Source organism: Blastomyces dermatitidis (genome assembly GCF_000003525.1).
Source record: "Blastomyces dermatitidis ER-3 genomic scaffold supercont1.5, whole genome shotgun sequence".
Taxonomy (NCBI): domain Eukaryota; kingdom Fungi; phylum Ascomycota; class Eurotiomycetes; order Onygenales; family Ajellomycetaceae; genus Blastomyces; species Blastomyces dermatitidis.
The window spans coordinates 1559616-1578298 of NW_025544778.1; the positions used below are offsets into that span (position 1 = coordinate 1559616).

Consider the following 18683-nt stretch of genomic DNA (forward strand, 5'->3'; position numbering starts at 1 on the left):
ACACAAGTTGTGCTTCGTGGAACGATAACTGTGCCCCCTTACTCCTGCTGGTTCCATTGACATGACCACTTCATGCAAGGTTTCAACGTCTTGACATTGCAGGCCAGCAGACAGGGCACGCCTGAAATCAATCCCTAGAAGATAGCAAACTCGTAGATACCAAGAATATCTAATGATGATAGAATTCCGTTGAGACCCTTCAAAAGAGAATCATAATCCGGGCTCCACAGAATCATACGTGGAGCCCGCCATGGATTTGTCGGCATAAAATAGTGGAGAAAAAAAGAAAAGGAGTAGTTACGTGAAGGAAATTTGGGCAGCGAAATTTGCGTGTAAGTTAAAACGTTTTCAATCGCATCAAATTCCCTAAGACATAGAACATCGCAAACAAATATTATAATGGATATCTGGTTGAAGTCAGGTGCAGCCACCCAGCTCAGAATTTCCTGTTGTTCTGTACCAGAAGGATATCCTGATGACAAAACCAAAACAGTTGATATTGTAATGGCAGCGGACTCATCAATAATATTAGAGTGTGCAGATTGAGTGTATGCGGCTTCTCAGTGTGCGGGCTCAAAATCTTGTCCTGCTTTTGTGGATTTGATATGTCCCATTTCTTACTGCCGTAGATCGAGACAGTTCCATGCCAGCCAGGTAAGCTACCAAACGGTCATTCGTGCAGAGGACGACATGTGCTCCTATGACATCTAGTATTTTGGAAGATCCAAGAGATTATTTCAGACCAATTCCTATGTGTGAGGTGGTGTTGGTCATATTCGCAATTCCCGCTGAAACTGAATAAGAGCTCGTGAGCACGTACCATGCCGTCTATTTAAGCTTCAAGAGCACAGCGATATGATCCCACAGACATGATGTAAATTCTTTCTCGTTCCTGTTAGATGTTTGCGCTTCATTCAACGAGATGTTCTATTGTCATCGGAAGCAGAACGTTCCCGCATCCAATTGTCCTTGATATGACATTGCCTGCAACATATCAAGAGCAGGTATTTTTTATTGCGTGGAAGTGATAACTAATAGTTACGGCATACCACAGTGGGAGATTGCTTATGGGCCAAATGTAATGCTACATCAAGTGTGCGGATTCATAATATAGAGGGTAGAAACGCGGTTAAATTTTTCCGACAGTGGGAATTTATGCCATTGCAGAGGAACCCTTGGAATGTTGTGCTTGAAGTTGCCACAGAAGAGCTGCGGACTAATAAATATTCCGGCGGGGTTTTGAGAAGTGGACTGGATAGGGGTAAAAGACTCGCAAGTACAGTGAGTGGCCTGGGCAAACGATACTCTTGATCAATATGATGCCAATGATGACCAAGGCTAGTTACCTTTCGTTTCGACGTACTGGCTCTTCCTGGTTCTCAGCGGGCGTTGTTGTCACTTTCGCCAAAGGCTCAGCTGAACAAGCCCTCTAAATGCCACTTCATCAAACTATTGGTTAACTAAATAAGAGCCAATTCGCCCCACTATCAGCGATATCACCGTCTTCAGGTTCAAGCTATGCATCGCGTCATGAGTTCATAACCTCTTGCATGTGTTTCCTCGCAGACCCCGAGAAGTTTCCTGAGGGAACAAACACCCGTGGGACATCAGTGATAGCCTTGGAAGCTTATTGCTACTTGGTGCAATCGTTAGTGACCCCCTATTCTCAGTCGTGAGAAGAAACATACCGGAGCCCGATCTACCTCGCCCCCTGGGCAAATTGAGGAGAGAGAGCTGCAGAGCTCAGTTCTTGGAGGGGTTGACCGCCATTCCCTCACTTTCAAGGGTTTTAAGGAGTTACCAAACGGCCTGCTAGCCAGGCCAATCCTCTACATAACCGCCTACTAATTGCATGAATATCATTAGGAGTAAGGACTAGCAAAGTGTATGCGTTCATTCATTATATCTCGCCGCTCAGTGCATTGGACATCGGATTTTCTCCTCATCGTTTCCAAATGTCGGAGACGGCCCTCAAATCGTTTTCCAAGATGGAAGTCTCATCTCATAATAAGGATGGAGACATGTGGGTGATAATTGATCAAGATATTTACGATATCAGCAAGTTCCAGGATGAACACCCTGGTGGTAAAAAAAGTACGTTCCGCACTACTACACTGCAGCTAGCCAGCCATTCGGAGCCCAACCATTTTATCATGCCCAACTACCCAACGACTTGAGAATTCCATACGTTCCGAAGTCACTCTGCAGCAGTTTAAACTCCATGCGCATCAATTGGTCAAAATGTTCCCTGACACCCCACCATGACGTGATGGAAAATCAGTATCTAACTTGGGATTTTGCTTAGTCTTGCTCAGCGTGGCTGGAGGCGATGCCACGAAGAAATTCCACAAATATCACCGGCGGGGCATCCTCAGCAAATACAAGGGTACACTCCTCATCGGCGCTGTACAAGAACCCCGGCAAACACGAAAATCGATTTTCGGCCTCCTGAAACGATCATGAGGGAATGTCAGATAGCATGCTGGAAATTATGATCCTGGGCTCCTCAGTGTTCAGGTTACTTGACTCCAACCCCTCTTCCCTAGAGGAGTAAATGATGTACAGTTACAATTTTGTACAAGTGTCTTCGGCTCCACAGTTACGATTAAGATCTGGTTTGCAAGCACTGCTAGCCTGTACAGAGTACAGTTTTCAACAATCCCTCCTCGAGCCCATTGGTTTCCATTTCTGGGCGCACGCCGATAGATTAGATTTATTCCTTCCAGCCTCATGACATACATTTCGCTTAGGTGTCTAATGCACTGTCTGGGGAGCCCCCCGCATAATCCTGTTCACAAGCAAGCTTCTCTTCAGTCCGTGATACCTGATATGCCTCTATCACGAACGCATTACAAATTTCTTCACTGCGGGGTTTGTTGACCCCCTTTTTTTTTTTAATCACAGTTAGGTAACTTCAGGCTGTTCGGAATCAATGGTCACCCTTCAAGTAAAGAGGCTACATATAGAAGGAAGGATTCTAGGTTTCCTACGGCGGGAGCGAATACGGCGGCCCCTTAGAATAAACTAAGCGGAGCAAATTAAAAATTAAACTAGACTTGAACTTCGCATTGGACGAAGATCTCCTTGCCCCTCTCCTTTGTTCAGGCCCAGTCCGGATGCGTCTTTCACCGTCCTGTATCATGCCAACGCCCAAAGAAAGACCACACATACTGTAGCATGACCAACTTCCGGGGCGAATTGAGATAGTATTGGCAAAATACACGCTGCAAAGAGAGAGAGGGAGGGAGGGGAGGGAGAGGGGCGGGGGGCGCAAGCGATGAGAAGCCAAGCTACAAGAAAAGTGGAAACTCTGACATGAAAACTAGTCAAGCGACAAGCTACTGGCTAACCAGGCCAGCGGAACTAAGTTAAATGTCCAGCAAGGTTTCCTGGCTGTAGCAGATACAACGCTCAAGTGCAAATCCCAAATAAGCCCAAGCCGCAAAAGCCGACAAAATCGAGGTCTGTGATGTTCCAGTTACTTCGCGCGTGCCTGAAGCAACCTGACCAGTACCTAGTGGGAATCACCGGTTCGCAGGTTGAAGAGTTCGGAATCCAGCTCATTGGGATTGTTCTGTTTTGTTTTGTTGTTTTGTGTTTTTTGTTTTTTCCCGGCAATATCTAACTAAGTGGGGTCCAGGTCTTATTTACATGATGATATCAATTCCGTTCATTTCCCAGTCCTGTGTGGAGCGATGATATTTGACTACTTGAACTTCTAGCTAGTCTCCATCCTTGAGCAGGAAAGGCTGTAAAAATCTCTATTTTGACCTCAAGTTTACGCTTCGCTCCTCTTTGTCACCACCCCTTTTCTTTTGCTTTCCAGGTCTCCTTAACCATTGTACTGTACATGTGCAGCTTGTGGATTCGACGGCCCCTTAATGCTACTTTTCTCGAATAATCCACCTCCTCTTGACTCTGCGCTCCGCAAAGTTTTTTCCTCTGCTTCCGCGCCGTGATATCGTTGGAATTTGACGCGCATCGATTGGGTTGGTGCAAGCAACCTCCCAACCTATGATATTGCCCCTGTATATCCCATTAACTGCGCATTTCCCTTCCATCATGAACCTGCTGTTGCCATAGCCACATTTCCCGTTCACGCTACACCTCTTTTCTTCGCTTGTCCGTTCCATTTAACCAAGATAGGACAGGGCGTACCCGCTTCATCATGTATGCCACACTGCACGTCTTGTATCAGTGTCGACCCTTGAACCCAACTCCATCCATTGATACATTTCAGGTACATGTAGGGGTTATTGTGCGCGGGCACATGAAATATGTATAGCTGAATGTGCAGAATATATATATGTATAGCGAGCTGACAGCCATGATGTCCCCTACGAGGGGCGAATGCTCGGATGGTAGATTCCCCATCACCAAAAAGAAACTCCGATGCTTTCCCACATGCTTTCCCTTCACCTATGCAATATGCGATGATACCAAAACGTTGAATATGAGAGAATATAGGAATCAATTCCAAATGTTGTTGCAATAAAAGAAAGGTATGTGCGACAATGTGGCGGGACCACACGAAAGAAAGATATATGAAATGCGACAGAGCCCCAGAAGAACAATGAAAAGGATAACACGAGCTTCGGGCCTATATCCCGCCAGATGATCTCAAGCATCGTTCGCGCGGTTCCCCGCTCCACAGTTTTCCAGTGGTCCTTCTACACAGCCACAATCCATCGTCGTGATGGAAGCTCCGGTCCATTTCCTCGTTTCGGATTTCGTGTGCCGTTCGAGTGGCTAAGTGTATTCGTAAAATGGAATGAGAATATACGGTATGAGAATCCCAATAAGTTGCCCCTTGTTGAATATTTATAGAACGACCGGCGCTGGGGACTGGTAAAACGAGATCAGAGAAAATAAGAGAAACGCACTGAATAAATCTGTTCGCAGCGAAAGCGAGAGCAAGCTTATGACAGAGGGAGCTGTTTGTCACCCCGTATCCAAAAACCCCGCAAGTTTACCATACTCCGCTGTACAACCAGAGAGGTCAGTTCTGTCATCGATTCCAGTTGCCAGGGGCCCATGAATACAGAGACTGTCCATCTCCGGTGTGGTATGGCCCGTGGTACAGCCCAGGAACATTAGCATGAGGATTCGTGACACTGCCATCCAGTTGCAGATCCGATCTCGATAGTCCCGTAGCTCGTTCTCCGGTTGGCATGAATGAATTTGCGGTTTCAATGCTAAGATAAGTTGGGCTACCATTTGGCTCATTGGGGGTACATTCAGTCGCCATTCCGAAAGTAGCTGGGTATGAATGGTTAAATTCAGTACCTGTCGCCAGCAATGGCCATACGTTTGCATTGCCATGGTAAAATGAGTATGGAACATGAGGTCCCCCAATCGATGGTTCAAGCTTCACGCAGTCGGGCCCTGATGGAGATGCGGAAGCGCTCTTGCTTGAGGGAGAAAATTCAACTGAACTGGTAGGCTCTGGGGACAATTCATCCGTTACGACAGAGCCAGCCAATTGTGGGAGGCCTTTCCAGCACAATGTAGGGGATGAAGTCTCATCAGCTATCTTCTCCGGGGCCTCTTCAGCTTGTTTTATCAATCCTAGCCTATCCAGAATGGCGTGGGTGCATGGATTGCCATCCACAAGATCGATTGGATCCCCTGGGAAGCACTCATTGTTTATGCAATGGGTGTATAACTGCTGCAGCGCCTTCACTACCAATTCATGGTGCGACTCGAGCATTTCGACAAAGCTATGACAGAAAACAAAAAACAAAAGACAACATATTTGTCAATCCTTTGTCGACGAGAGAAAGCAAACGGCACAAAAGAGGAATGTAAGATCTCACCCTCTTGAGTACGCCTTGGTCTGCGTCGCCTTTCGCTCACGAAATAGACATGGATGGTTGTACGCCGCACAGCGGTAACACGGTTGGTTTCCGTCGCACTGGAAAAATTATAAGTCCAATGGCCTTTCAAGGAGAGCAATAAAAATGATCGCGGCGTTTTATGAGTGGACCTTTGTCTTTTTTACCCTGCAACGGTCGCAAGCCTTCAGAACATGTTTTCGTTTCGCCCTAAATATTTGATGCTGGGTCCCGCCTTCAGCAATATGCTGCGATGAGCCGAAGCCTGAAAATGATGCCATCGTATTGGAAGCGGAATGAAGCTCCGGAAGGTTGGTTGAAACATGGAGCTTTGGAAAAAGTGTGGGTGGTTGCGGCATTGGGGCGTCCTGCTATTGAGGGATTACGTGTGGTAACAAGGGATAAAAGTAAGGGCGATGTTAGGGGAACTGAATACGTGCCAGCGAGACCTCACGGAAAGGGTAGATTTGCAGGGAGAGAGGAAAGATAAGATATAGAAAAGAGCTGACAACGATTATAGGGAGTGACAAGGCCAAGTTCTTCTTTCTGCATCCAACCCGCCTTTTCTTTCCCACACCACTTCTTCCTCGTACTTATAGTACAGTACAATGCTGTGACGTGGAAACAGCTCCGGTTATGATGCCATCAGAATATTTCTCGCCAGGCATTAACCCCTTCCACATTTTTTCTCTCATCCCACAATGGCGCGCCCGTCTTATTCGAAGCAACATAGGGAAGTCTGAATTAGCGCGCCTTTCATTAGGGGTGAGGGCTGTGGACTGCGCAATAATACCACCGTGTGTTTTGTGTCAGCGTGACTTGCACCAAAGCATTGCGTGGGGTATTGAGGTAGGGACACGAAATATCCAAAGCGGCCCGATCTGACCCCAAGGAGAAGCGGGGCAGTGAGCTAAGATTTCGACGAAATCGGAGTTAGTGGATGAATGCTGTCTGTTTCTCTGCAGGGTGCTGGGGTCGACGTTTTGGGCATCAATCGTCGAGGATTAAGAGTAGCTCATGGTGTCTCTCCTCCTCTCGGCGGCCTTGCGATAACTCAACTAGGGCCTTCCTATGGAACACCGTGAAGGCAGCTCTCCGTGCTAGAGAATCGATCATCTATGGTCAACCAGATGAGGGGCAACTAAGGGGGACTCAGACGATAGACACGAAAGATTTTTAACAGGCAACATTGCATCGAAAATGATAGGCAGGCAGAGCACCGCACCCTTTTGAACCAGACGGATATTCCACAGTTGCCCCAATTGATGGCCCTATTTTGAATACCCGAAAATTGCCCTTGGCAGCCTGTGAAGTTTGGCCCACTAACCTTAACAACCTTCGAGTTGTTAGCTATTTGACTCAGCCTACAGCCCGATGTTTCTCTAATCTAACCGCATAAATCTGGTCATCTGAATCGTTTTACTATTATTCGGCCCAGATATCATCCTCAGCAACCGGACATTAACTAGTGGCCAGGGAAGCGATGGCAGAGGAAAATCTCCCAAAAGGGGGGTTTAGGCGTTTTGGACACCAGCCGATATGCACACATATTTGTAAATATGTAAACGGATACTGCCAGCGCCAGTGTTTTCTTCATGAAGACAGGCTTAGAAAGGTGGCAGACTAGAGAGCTATGTGGCTTAAGACACCGCGCCGTTCTTGATCGGGGCATATAAATACCCCCAACAGCAAACTTTTTGCACATCCCAGTTCCACCCACGATAGTTGACAAATTCTCTACAGACAAAGCCAATATACGGAGGCTCAACGCAGAGTCACATGATTCCTCGCTAACCGTCTCTACTCAAATTTTTGCTCGTCGACGAAGCGCGGCGGCGGGGATACTAACAAGATATCGATGGCGGCAGCTGGTGTAGTAGCAACCCGCAGGTAGGCAACCCAGGATATGGCTGGCATCGAAGTGCTGCTATTGGGAATACGACATCTCAGTTCAGGCTTACACCTGCAACTCAACGTGCATGCTGTACGTATATGCATACACCTCTGGTTTCTGGTACAGAAGGACGAGTAACTATATTCCTCCCCAAGGCGGGCTGTTGATCGATGTGAATATCCGAGAACGGAAAAGGCGTTAACGCCCTGTTTACCCTCATAAATTTGGTCTTCTCGAGTGAAATTTACATCAGGGCTGACATGAAGGTACTATCTGTCGCCGTTCTTAGAGCGGCTAGCTGCATAAGCTACATGGAAAATAGTTTTCGGCCGTGTCTCTCTAATGTCGTCATATAAACGCAGCATTCGGCTGAGCAGATAGGATAAGACTCTTAGTCCATTCATCACTACGCAGCCTGGTTAGAAGTATTGTTTCCGTGTCCCTCCGTGGCGCCTTTCTCCAACAGTTCATGCCGCCTCGTTCGCGTTCTAAAGGCGCTTGGCATGCACTTGCATCCCTGCGCGATATCGATACAAATGAACTGTTAGGAAGCCTTCCGGATTCAAGTTGGATTTTATTTCTTTTTTCTCCCCCCCCTCTCCCTTCCCCCTGTCTGCGTCCAATATGCGAGGGATTAGAGTGGCCCCAACAGAGTTAATCTGAACAACAACACGGCGAGGCTGCTAATTTAGTGTGCATGCTCAAGGATGGCATCCAGTGCCGACACCCATGTCAAACAGAGCGTGTTGGTTGTTCTGACAGAAAAGTAGGGAGGAAGAGGGGGCATCTTTCTATACCCGGTACACTCCTTCCCCAAATCCTCCTGTAACCCGTTGCCTCGGGGAATTAATTCATAAATCTGAAGTGTATGATCTATGACTAGGATGGGAGCTTTCATCATGAGCCGCATGTGCCAAACAAAACTGAATTCTAGTGACATTCTCGGCCTACCTTCAGCGGTTGCAGAAATCCACGGGAACGAGTTCTTCATATTCGAGAGACCGAGGTGGTGCGGTTAACCTGGCGCAAATGCCCTTTAAACGCATTACCCCGCGAGCGGGCCGCCGGTTTTTGTCCTGTGCATACGATTGGAGCTAACTACCAAGGACAGCGAAGGCCCCGTTTTTCTTTGCGAGCCTTATTTTGTTTTAGCTTTGGTAGCTCTCCTACTGGTAACCGACAAATCTAACCCTGCAGGATCTCCGCTCTCTTCTTGCCTTGTTGGGGAGATCATGGATGATATGCTTTGGAGATGTCCCGCAGTACATGTTTTGCAGCAGCATGTAAACAATCTTCATCCTCGACTTAAAAGATCTTATTTCATGCGTTACCTCCAGCGCTAGATGTCCCGAACAGAAAAAAGCCACAGAGGATTTTTGCATCCAAGGAAAGAGTGAAGAGCAAAAGGTAAAACACGATAGGCGACAACAAAAGGCGTCACGAGATAGGAGCAACGGTTAATGAGAAGATGCAGACGCTATGATCGACCAGACAGCTTCGACCATCGGTTGTCGAACCACCTTTCTATCCGTGACCTTGCAAAGTTAAATTCCGCACTTGCCAGCACGCGATACAGTCCTCGCCTCTTGTCGTTTTATTTGCTTTTTATATGGCTTTTCTTGGTCCCTCTTACTTAGGAGGATCGGGACGCCATGGCGCCAGAGGAAGCAGTATCAGAAAAGCAGAACTGATGACTGGAATGAAGAGAGGTTTAGGACCATAGGCCCTGGCTACTTACGTTGTAAACACGATCATTTCGGTGTTTTTGGAAGCCTACATTTCATCGATTTGTCGAATTGGAGATGGATGAGGCGCAAAATCGGCAAACGAGGAACGGAGGGACGTCCAGGAAAAAGGAGGGTTGTGCTGCTGAGATTTGTCCTCCACTCCACAGGAAACATGCAGGTAAGTAAACGTGGGGGTTTTCACTCGCGTAACCAAGGCCATGCAGACATGAAACAGTCGAACGGTAATGGCAGGAGTCTATTCGTTTATGAGATGGAACTATTATTTGCGTCAAAGTGTTCCATTTTCCGGCAGCTACAGGATTAAAGGATCCCAGATACCAAACCAACGGAGGGGGCTAAACCGAGTAGCGGAACTTAAATCCAAAGTCGGCCGCAGCTCACTACTTAGTTCATTAACTAAAAGGAGGAAAATTACCACACTCACCTGGGCATCACGCCATCAGTTGAGGAACTGATGTATTGATTACTACATACATTCCTTGGTTCGGTGCCCAACTCAAAGTCCACTTAAGCGGAGGAAAACAGCTCGACCTGTTGGCGCCGTCCACGTCAACATGTAACTTCACTACATCTAATGATGTCCATTTACGGAGAAATTGGGTTGAGAGAAGGACGGATGGAAAGGTGGAGAGACAATTATAGGGTTGGTAGTAGTGGGGAGAGACGGGCGTTTATAGGAGTACAGACATCCCCCTTTAGTCTACGAGGAAGCTTGTTTGGAGGTAATGAGATATTTCATATTGTGAAAACTACTTGCCCTGGCGCCTGTTCAACTAGTTAGAGTCCAACGAACGGAAAAAAAAAATAAAAAAAAATATAAAAGAGAAAACAACAGCGGGGAGAGCTTAGTGCACATGTACTCCGTACAGTAAGTTATATCAAGTAGGAACATGATGTTAGTAACATGACGCCCATCTAAGGTAGCTAGCTACAAATCCCAGCCAAGTTATCAAAAGAGTAAAAAGCTAGCCAGCGAAGCAACTGCTAACTCTGCTCAAGCATGACACTAGCTTCCCCATGAGCTAGATGATCAAAGCTCTCCTCACTCGCCGCTGTCGTCGGTGGGCTGGGCGGGTCAAGCGGACCCTCGTTATGATCTTTCTCAGCGACCAACGTGCTTTTAGTCTGTCGGTGCTCACCAGTGCTAGAGGCTGCTTTAGATGAAGGATCATCCGCCCATTTCCTGTCGCCAATATATTCAAATGCATCCCCAGCACCACGAACACCCTTAAGTTTCTGTCGCGACTTTTCCCGCTCCGCAAGCCAGAATGAGTTGCCTCCATCTTCATCATCCGCATCTTCAGACGGCGGAGGAAATAAATTCCTCAGATGCCATCCACCCAAGAACATCCCATCCAGGTCAGCCGACTTGCGCACTCTTAACCACTCTTCTAGATCGCGCCCGTACATTTGGCTTATTTCCTTCTGCCCAGTACCGGAACTGAAGTTTTTGGCCCAATGCGGACGTCCACCCATCTCTCGCATTAACCATTCGAACGCCTCGTAGTACCTGGCCGTACAGGGCGGGTCCCGCAGGTGCGGGCGGTAAAGAGTCGCATTGAGAAATAGTGTGGGTCCCGATACGCAGGTTGGGTCCAGATAAGGGCGTGGCGTGTTGGCTTTGGATGTATCAGAGACGCGCACTTCAATGGGAGCATGCACCCAGAGCCCTTCGGAGCTGAATGGGATCTGGGCAGTAGCCGCATCACCATTTAGCCAGGCTGAAAGTCGAGTGATAGCTTCTGGTCCCTTTTCTAATGGTAGTGCCCACTCATTGACGAACTGGGAGTACAGGCAGTTCATGAGCAGGCCTGTTCGACCAGGCTCCACAGCCGAAGCGGTCAGTTTACCAGCCCTAAAACCATATTGCATACCGAAAACAAACCATTCGACCCAGGGGAGAATTCGCGGACAATAATTGGAGAGATATAATAAACTATGGTAAATAAAATTACCAACACGGCCGCCGTAGAAGTTGGCTGGTGGCTGGCGGAGGGGTAGTTCCGTTTTATCCGCGCGCCAGACGATCGCCCGCTTCCAATACGGCAACCACCAGACGCGCACATACTCCGAAGATGTCCAGAGACCCTTATCCCACGATTCTAGTACTTGTGGTAACTTCTGTACAGATTGCTGCCATGCTATTTTAAAGCTTGGTACCGTCTGCAGTGTCATTTCCGTAATGATGCCGATTGCGCCTAGCGACAAGAGGGCGGCGCGGAAGAGCTCCACATTGCTCTCAGCACTACAGCGCACCACCTGCCCGTTAGCTAGGAGAATGTTCAGCGCCAGCACGGACTGTGACAGCAGTCCGTATCTCAATGAGCTGCCATGGGTCCCCGTCGAGATCACGCCGGCAATACTCTGCTCGTCAATGCTACCTAGATTTGGCAGCGTGAGGTCATATTTCTCCAGCTCGACACCAAGATCACGCAGTCGTATGCCCGCCTCGACTGTCACAATTCCCGTGTCGCGCGAGAAGGAGAGGATACGGCGGAAATTGTCGAGGTTGATGAGCCAGGCGGAGGTGCAGGTGAGGTCTGATGGCGAGTGTGCGCTTCCGACTGTGACCAGTCGGCGGCGACACCGGCGAGCGAGCGTGACAACTTTTTGAAGCTCTGGAACTGATTCAGGTTGTATGTAGAGTTCTGGGCGCCAGTAGAATGTCTTTGCCCATGTGTGATGCAGGTGGGAGGATGAGGCGCGGAAGGGGATGGCGGGGTCAAGTTTTGAGAGCTCATGGGCGATGTGGGGGTCCATGGTGGGCTTGTCTATTAGATCAACGCAATCACGATCGGCGTAGCAAAGGAGTCGGGGAATTCGATCGTGATAGGAATAACGTATTGTGTGGCCTTAGAGTGGATTTTCTTGTGATATTGTGTGATGTGATTAGACGTTGGCTGCTGAAGGCTTGCCGCTCCAGCGCATGGGGTTGGATAGCGGAAGTGAAGTTGTGGCAACGCGCCCGCAGTAGTTAACTCTTTGGCAGGGTCACAGTATGCGCACTTTCGTCGTCCTAGCCCTCTGAGGACTGGATATACTAGCTGTCTTGTAGGCTTGTTGTGCGTGAGAGGGTCTAGCTCTCTGCCTGCGTGTGGATGTTGTCACTGATGAAGTTCGGAACCGAAGCTCGCCGAGGCGTTTACAAAGATTTAGTGAGGCCTGCCTAGCAACGCCAAAACGAGCAGAAACATAACGGGCAAAAAGAAAAAAAAGATGCACTTATGGTTGTGATACTTCATATTTCTTTCATATTCACATGATTTATTTTCCTTCTTTCGCTGTGGCATTGCACCTAATGCATTGTTCCGCCTGCTATGCAACTAGCAAAGGTTGATATCAAGCCATAAGCCCCAGAGCATGTACTCCGTACTACCTCACTCTCAGGAGAAGCGTGTATTGTTCATAATGCGATTAACAATATAGCGATACATGTCGTATGTATAGAAGTCGTCTCTTAATTTTTACATGAGAAGAAACAGCCCCTCGCCAGGGTCCTCAACCCAACCACCTCCCCGCACCCTAACAAACACCAATGCAATGCATCAACCTTTTTACACAGATCCGAAAAAGCTGAGATCTGAGATCAGCCAGAAAGAGGGGGATCCCTCTTACACGCTGTCATGCACATTATTGTATAACAGGAAACAGCCAACCAACCAGAGAAGCAAAAGTCAGACAAGAAAAGAAAAGAGAATAGAGGACAGAGAATGTAGCACCAAGATCACATCAAAATCAAGAGACAAAAAAAGACATGAAAACGAGCTCCGCTATGGAAATTAATGCAAGAAAATGGATTAAATAAACAAAAAACAAGTCCATAATGAGGAGGAGGCTAGCTGATCAACCTCCTCCAAAACGGCAAGCAGAGTGAAGAAAACAAATATAAAATCACCGAATCGCTTCTATAGCAGCATTAAGGGGTATAACGGTTGGCGTCTTTCTTGGAGATACCATGCCCCGATCTTCCCACTTTCTGAATGCCCGCTTACATTCGTTTGGAAGTCCGTAAATCACGACGCTGCTGTTGGGCAGGAATGGCCGGTCTTGCAGAGATACAGCCATGATGCTGTATTCCTGCGCGAATATCAATGCGGAGGCGAATTCTGCGGATCGCGCGTGGGCTCGATCTCCAACAATACTACAAAGAGTAAGTAAATGGAACGGTAAAAAGGTTCCAGAATTGAGGAATACGGGTTCTACTTACACAAAAATCTCAAAGAAGGTATCCAAGATGTGAATGTAATTGGGGTCGAGATCGCGCTGGCAGAACGGTTCGATTTCCTGCACAATATCATTCGGCCTCGTTACGGGCGACGAGGTCCCGCGACGACTCCAAAAGCCAGATCCAAACCTCTGCCCAAGTTCATAGTCTATGCGGTAAAGTCGGCAGCAATATTTCCCGTTCGTGGGCTTCAATTTCCAATGATCTGCCGTTTGACCCGCGGTTGGTTGGAAAGTGTCCGGAAAGGTCTCGAAGAATCCCGGTGGTTCCTTGCCTTCAATGACTTCCTCGATTTCACCTGTTAAGCCCAGGTCCATACCTATAAGTCTGGCGCAGCCCAGCTCATCAGCTGTACTTCCACGACCTTGCCAGAGGTACAGCTTGCCGAATTTAGCAGAGATTAGGTACGGATAGCCGGAACATAGACTCGAAGCGGCCAGATCGACTTCATCAAAGGCAATCTGGCCCATATGTCGGCGGCCACAGAGCATATACATTGCAGAAGAATTGGTGCGACTCCCCGAGCCACGACGCGTGATGATAATGCCGCCGAGAGCTTGAATGAAACTTGGCGCCTCTTTTCCTTGCTTGACGAGCTCAAGCTTACAGCTATTTTCCCGGGCAACCTTGCGAGCAAATAGCTGTGCGTCCTCAATGGCCGCCTCAGCTACTTCGTCGCCGCACCAAAGATGAACTTGAGTGGTTTTAGAACCCCCTGCTACATCGAAAACATGCACGCATAGATACATGCTTTGTTCAAAGAGTATATACCCTTGGTTAGCTGGAAGATCCTTCCGCTTCCCATCGCCAGTGATCTCCCATATTTGCTTCGATATTGTGCTGATTTTGGGATATACATCCGGTCGTGACATTAATACCGCCTGAGGGTCGACTTCAACTTTATCACTTGCTTTTGGCATAGCGTCGAAGAAACTTGAAAAGACATTAACTGCTTCCGATGACTCGGGGAATGGCGATATTTTAGAGCCAATCAAGGTTGACTTTTGTCTAGCAAGCGTGGGGCTAGAATGTTTCGGAGGTACAGGAGGGGAGTCAATACGTTCTGGTGGGAAGGGAGGAAGACTCTTTTGGCCTAGAGAATTTGCTGCTGGGGGTGAAATCGCAGCAGGTTTGGGAGGTGGACTTGGCTTTCCCTCAGACTTGAAACTGTCACTGGAAGTGGTTCTTCGTGGAGTTGGGGTAGGGGGAAGAGAGTCGACCTCCACGTATTTTTTCGAAGAAAGTAATTCCAACTTGGGCTCAGTCCCGTCGTTTTCTGAATCGGTTCTTTGAGGACCATTGCCAGTAGGAGTAAACTTTCTAAGATCAGGAGACTTCGAGGATACCAGTGGTTTATCTTTGGTTTGTTTCAGTTCACTTGGTGTGAAGAGTACATTAGCCACGTCCGACTCCCCCCTGCTCGACGGGAACCCTCTGAGTAATGATCTCACATCTTCTTTGGTAGGTGAAGCATCCAGGCCGAATTTATCACCACTAGAGTTGGCATCAGGCAATCGCCACGATGTCGTTACTTCGACTTTTGAGGGTGTTTTATCTTCATTCTGCTGTGCTTTCGGTTCAGGCTTTGCAGACTGTGGTAGCCTTCTTTTCGGTCCCTTTGCTCGACCTTTTGTGGTGTGCGTCAACTTCCCTGGTGTAGATGGCTCAGACGACCCAGAATGTAAGGATGTTGGCAGTGATGGTTTATCATTCGAACCGCTAGATGACCCGTTGCTAGAAGGAGGTCCGCGGGATAAGAGGCCTGCTAAAGCAGGGTTCAACCTATCAGCAAGTTTCCCCGTACCAGAACGTGCACGTGGGGCGCTGGGTTTCCCTTGACTAGCACTATGATCGTACGTGGACGCAAAACTTGACACTTTTGAGGACCGGTCAGGACTGACCCGGCCGCTATTCGATTCCGTCGTCGTCGAATGTGGCAGCGAAAAATCAGTCTTCTGATCTAGTTTTGCGGTGGTAACATCGAATTTTCCAGATGATAAATTTGGTGAGCGCTTGCCTAGCTCAGGTTTTCCACCTTCTAGGCTGTTTTCCGAAGGTTTTGAGGTAGGGGATTGGAAGCCCGGGGTAGCAGCAGGGACGACATTACTGGCACGGCCTTGAATGTCCGACCCAACGGCTCCGGCCAGCTTTACTTCTCTTGAAGGACTTCCAGCTTTGGGCTGTTCGGCTGGATTCAAGAGTGTGCCGTTCCCCGAAAAGTTAGGAATAATACTTCCACTTCTGGACTTTGTCATGGCTCTCCGCCTTGCAATGGCCTCCGGGATCTCAGGCGACGGTTTGTCCGGGGAAGGAGACCTGCTATCTCCAATAGTTGGGCGTCGGATCGAACCTCCACCAGCTTTCATTGCCTCTTTCTGTTTAAGAATACTTTCCTTGAATTCGTCCACTTTATCAGACCTTTTCGGTCCTCCTGTTGCGTTCAGGCCGGCTTTGCCTCGTAGAATGTTATCTTTCAATACGTCGGGTGCGACATAGTTTTTCGTTTCGGTCCTCCTTAGCTTTCCAAAAACATTCTTGAACTCCGGCTCATCTTTGTTGGAAGCTTCGTCTGCTATTTCGCGACGGCGCAAGTTCGCTCTGAAGTCATTTAAGGGAGGTGTGGAAGGCTTCAGTTTCGGTGAAATCCCTTCGGTTGACAGTTTCCCTAGGGGTCCTATCCCCTTTTGAGGGCCTCCAGGTGACGCTACCGCTGGACTATCGCTACTTTGTTTGGGAGAACCGATAGCCCCTGACTTCAGGCCATCAAGCTGCTGAGGGTTTTCAGGAGCCTGTGATTCACTCGCCGTTGAGTCAATGCGTAGTCTTCCATTGTCGGATTCTAGAGCGTTACGTGGCCTTGGGTGGCTAGATTTCGCTGTGTTTAGGGCATCCTGATTTTCAGATTCTCTGGAAGATTGGAATAAGGCACCTTTCGATTCTGTTGGAGGTTGGTTCTCATTTTGCGCTGAGAATTTTAGAGATCCCGGTCTTCCCAAATCGACACTAGCTTTGTTTTGCCTGAGTCTGTTACTTAACCCTTTCTTCCATTCAGGTTCCTCTTGAAACTGCGGTTTAGGCTTGGGAGAATCTGGTTTGTTTAGCGCACTCTCCAACCAAGTGGCTTTCGTGGGACTCCATCGCCGCGAATCCATTGTTTTTGATGGGCTGGCAGGCAAGTCCGACGGCTTGTCTCCCGCATTGCTAATCGAACCGGATCGCGACAATGGCTGGGAAGGAAGTGACGGTTTCACGAAAGCATCATTGGGTGATTTCGATCGTTCCAGATCCCCCCTCCCTTGCTGGCGAATAGTTGTTGCTTCGCTGTGGCTCGAGCCAGGGCGTGAACCTGGAAGATGAGGCACTTCATCGCTTGCTTCTCTAGGTAGAGTTGTGGGCGTCTGGGAGACTGGCTTGGAGGCTACACTGCCCCGCCCCTGTTGGTGGCTCCATCTCTTTGAAACGCTATCAGACCGCTTCATCATAGCACTTTGCACAAAACCACCCAATCCTTTCGTTGGAGAAGAGGGTCGATCCGCAGCAATCCGACCTTGAGACGGGGACATTGCCAGACGGTCTGTTGCGTGAGGATCATTTGCAGTGAAAGACGCACGCGACTCTACTCTCTGAGTGCTGGACAGCGGAACCGGGGACCCTAATCCACCAGTCGTAGAGACAGAAGAAATGCTGGAGTACCTGTTTCCCAGGCTGCTAGTGCCATATACAGAACTGCCCCTGGACGGAGACCCTGAACGGTCACTGGTATAATCGTTGTTTATTACCTTCTCAGAGTCTACCTTCGACTCTCTGCTAAAACCAGGCAACCTCGTGTTCCCGCTCATCATAGAAACATCCGACATAGAACTGTCTTGGGCGCGTCTATATGCAGGAGATCCAGTTCCGCGCTCAGCTGTCTGTCGAAACCAGGTAGGGTCCTTTGAAGCCAGCGACTGGGCAATGTGAGATCGAGACGGAGTTTGATCCGCGTCCGGTGTGGAAGTAGACCCCAAACGCGTTTCGACAGTAGATTTAGGCGAATGGAAGGATGGGAACGGCACCGTACCAGTATCGATATCTCGAGAGCCAGGCCGTTGCTGCCAAGTCAACCCTCGCGAGGAAGGCCGTGATGATGTTGATAGTCTGGCAAAGTTACGCGCCAGATCGTCTGTTTTGGCCGCATCAGAATCCCCCATTTCCCTCGCTGCGAGTGTAGTATCGGAAGTTTCTTTTTGTGGGGATGGGAGAAGTGTTAACGGGGGTTCAATTGACTGTGCGCGTATGGGAGAGGAGTGAGACACGCTTGCTGCCAAAGGGGAAGTATTGTAGGGGCCGGGGGAGTCTTTGGTTGGGGATATGGATCGGGCACGCTCTGCGTTGACATAGAAACATAAGCTGTTAGCCAGGAAATCATAAAATGTCGGGTTATTGATTGTCTTTTTTTGTCGGTGTCCCCTCAGCAGAGAGGGGAATTCCAATTCCCGAGTAAATAAATAAAGCCGCAAAACCGGGGCGCTGGCGGCAAGGGAAATAGGGATAATGCAAACTATACCAGCTCTTCTAGCCTGTCTTTCTTTCCGGCCTTGTATGATCTCTTCTTCTAGCTTTCTAGCGCGCTCTTCGTCTTCCTTGTCGCGCTTGTTGCCCAGCTCACGGATGCGGTCAAGAAAGTCGCTGACATCCTCAGAACCACCCGCCTCGGTCCCGCGCTCCATGGCTCACGCTGCCTACCTGCAAACCGACAAAGGGAGGGGGGAAACCAAGAACCGTCTTGCACCATATACGGACAGCGAGGCATCAGAAAATAACAGGATTCCGTCCCGAGGTCTTGATCCTGAGTCTTTTTGGGGAAATTTATGGTCGTGGGCCAAGGAAGATAGTCCGCCTCATTCTTGTTCGTCCATGCTGCTCGGTCAACTGTCTTACATAATGCGGCTAAATAGTTAGTTAACTAACTTAACTAACTAGTTCACTTTCCAATGGACCGA

The 18683-nt window shown here is 48.6% G+C and overlaps 5 protein-coding genes across 6 annotated transcripts; 2 read left to right on the top strand and 3 right to left on the bottom strand.

The window, feature by feature from the left end:
- Positions 1-1233: 1233 nt before the first annotated feature.
- BDCG_04976 (acyl-CoA dehydrogenase) lies at positions 1234-4866 on the top strand. Its single transcript, XM_045420623.1, has 4 exons — positions 1234-1648; positions 1867-2094; positions 2306-4502; positions 4626-4866. Exons 2-3 carry the CDS (start codon positions 1956-1958, stop codon positions 2461-2463), a joined length of 297 nt encoding a protein of 98 aa, XP_045276697.1. The 5' UTR covers positions 1234-1648; positions 1867-1955; the 3' UTR covers positions 2464-4502; positions 4626-4866.
- On the bottom strand, positions 3550-7125 carry BDCG_04977. 2 transcript variants are annotated; one of them, XM_045420625.1, is made up of 4 exons: positions 6628-7125; positions 5987-6548; positions 5817-5914; positions 3590-5720 (listed from the first exon to the last, which is right to left on the bottom strand). In XM_045420625.1, the coding sequence occupies exons 2-4, from the start codon at positions 6191-6193 to the stop codon at positions 5009-5011; spliced, it is 1017 nt and encodes a 338-aa protein (XP_045281074.1). In that variant the 5' UTR covers positions 6194-6548; positions 6628-7125; the 3' UTR covers positions 3590-5008. The 2 variants fall into 2 exon arrangements, with proteins under 2 accessions (XP_045281073.1, XP_045281074.1); XM_045420624.1 differs by having other exon boundaries at positions 3550-5720; positions 5987-7125.
- A 1234-nt stretch (positions 7126-8359) lies between these two features.
- BDCG_04978 (uncharacterized protein) lies at positions 8360-9939 on the top strand (the record flags this gene model as incomplete). The annotated part of the gene is made up of 3 exons (XM_045420626.1): positions 8360-8737; positions 9366-9633; positions 9880-9939. Exons 1-3 carry the CDS (start codon positions 8604-8606, stop codon positions 9937-9939), a joined length of 462 nt encoding a protein of 153 aa, XP_045276698.1. The 5' UTR covers positions 8360-8603.
- A 334-nt stretch (positions 9940-10273) lies between these two features.
- BDCG_04979 (D-arabinono-1,4-lactone oxidase) lies at positions 10274-12577 on the bottom strand. The gene has a single exon (XM_045420627.1). The coding sequence runs from the start codon at positions 12234-12236 to the stop codon at positions 10461-10463; it is 1776 nt and encodes a 591-aa protein (XP_045276699.1). The 5' UTR covers positions 12237-12577; the 3' UTR covers positions 10274-10460.
- A 122-nt stretch (positions 12578-12699) lies between these two features.
- BDCG_04980 (gelsolin repeat protein) lies at positions 12700-18636 on the bottom strand. The gene is made up of 3 exons (XM_045420628.1): positions 18248-18636; positions 13684-18067; positions 12700-13617 (listed from the first exon to the last, which is right to left on the bottom strand). Exons 1-3 carry the CDS (start codon positions 18408-18410, stop codon positions 13368-13370), a joined length of 4797 nt encoding a protein of 1598 aa, XP_045276700.1. The 5' UTR covers positions 18411-18636; the 3' UTR covers positions 12700-13367.
- Positions 18637-18683: the final 47 nt, after the last annotated feature.

Coding starts and splice junctions, on each gene's coding strand:
- BDCG_04976 (XM_045420623.1), top strand. CDS start 1,956: ATGTCGGAGACGGCCCTCAAATCGTTTTCCAAGATGGAAGTCTCATCT. Junction 2,095..2,305: donor ACACCCTGGTGGTAAAAAAA/GTACGTTCCGCA, acceptor GATTTTGCTTAG/TCTTGCTCAGCGTGGCTGGA.
- BDCG_04977 (XM_045420624.1), bottom strand. CDS start 6,193: ATGCCGCAACCACCCACACTTTTTCCAAAGCTCCATGTTTCAACCAAC. Junction 5,915..5,986: donor GCAGGGTAAAAAAGACAAAG/GTCCACTCATAA, acceptor TAATTTTTCCAG/TGCGACGGAAACCAACCGTG. Junction 5,721..5,816: donor ACCAAGGCGTACTCAAGAGG/GTGAGATCTTAC, acceptor TTTCTGTCATAG/CTTTGTCGAAATGCTCGAGT.
- BDCG_04980 (XM_045420628.1), bottom strand. CDS start 18,410: ATGGAGCGCGGGACCGAGGCGGGTGGTTCTGAGGATGTCAGCGACTTT. Junction 18,068..18,247: donor AAGACAGGCTAGAAGAGCTG/GTATAGTTTGCA, acceptor ATGTCAACGCAG/AGCGTGCCCGATCCATATCC. Junction 13,618..13,683: donor ACCTTCTTTGAGATTTTTGT/GTAAGTAGAACC, acceptor TACTCTTTGTAG/TATTGTTGGAGATCGAGCCC.
- BDCG_04979 (XM_045420627.1), bottom strand. CDS start 12,236: ATGGACCCCCACATCGCCCATGAGCTCTCAAAACTTGACCCCGCCATC.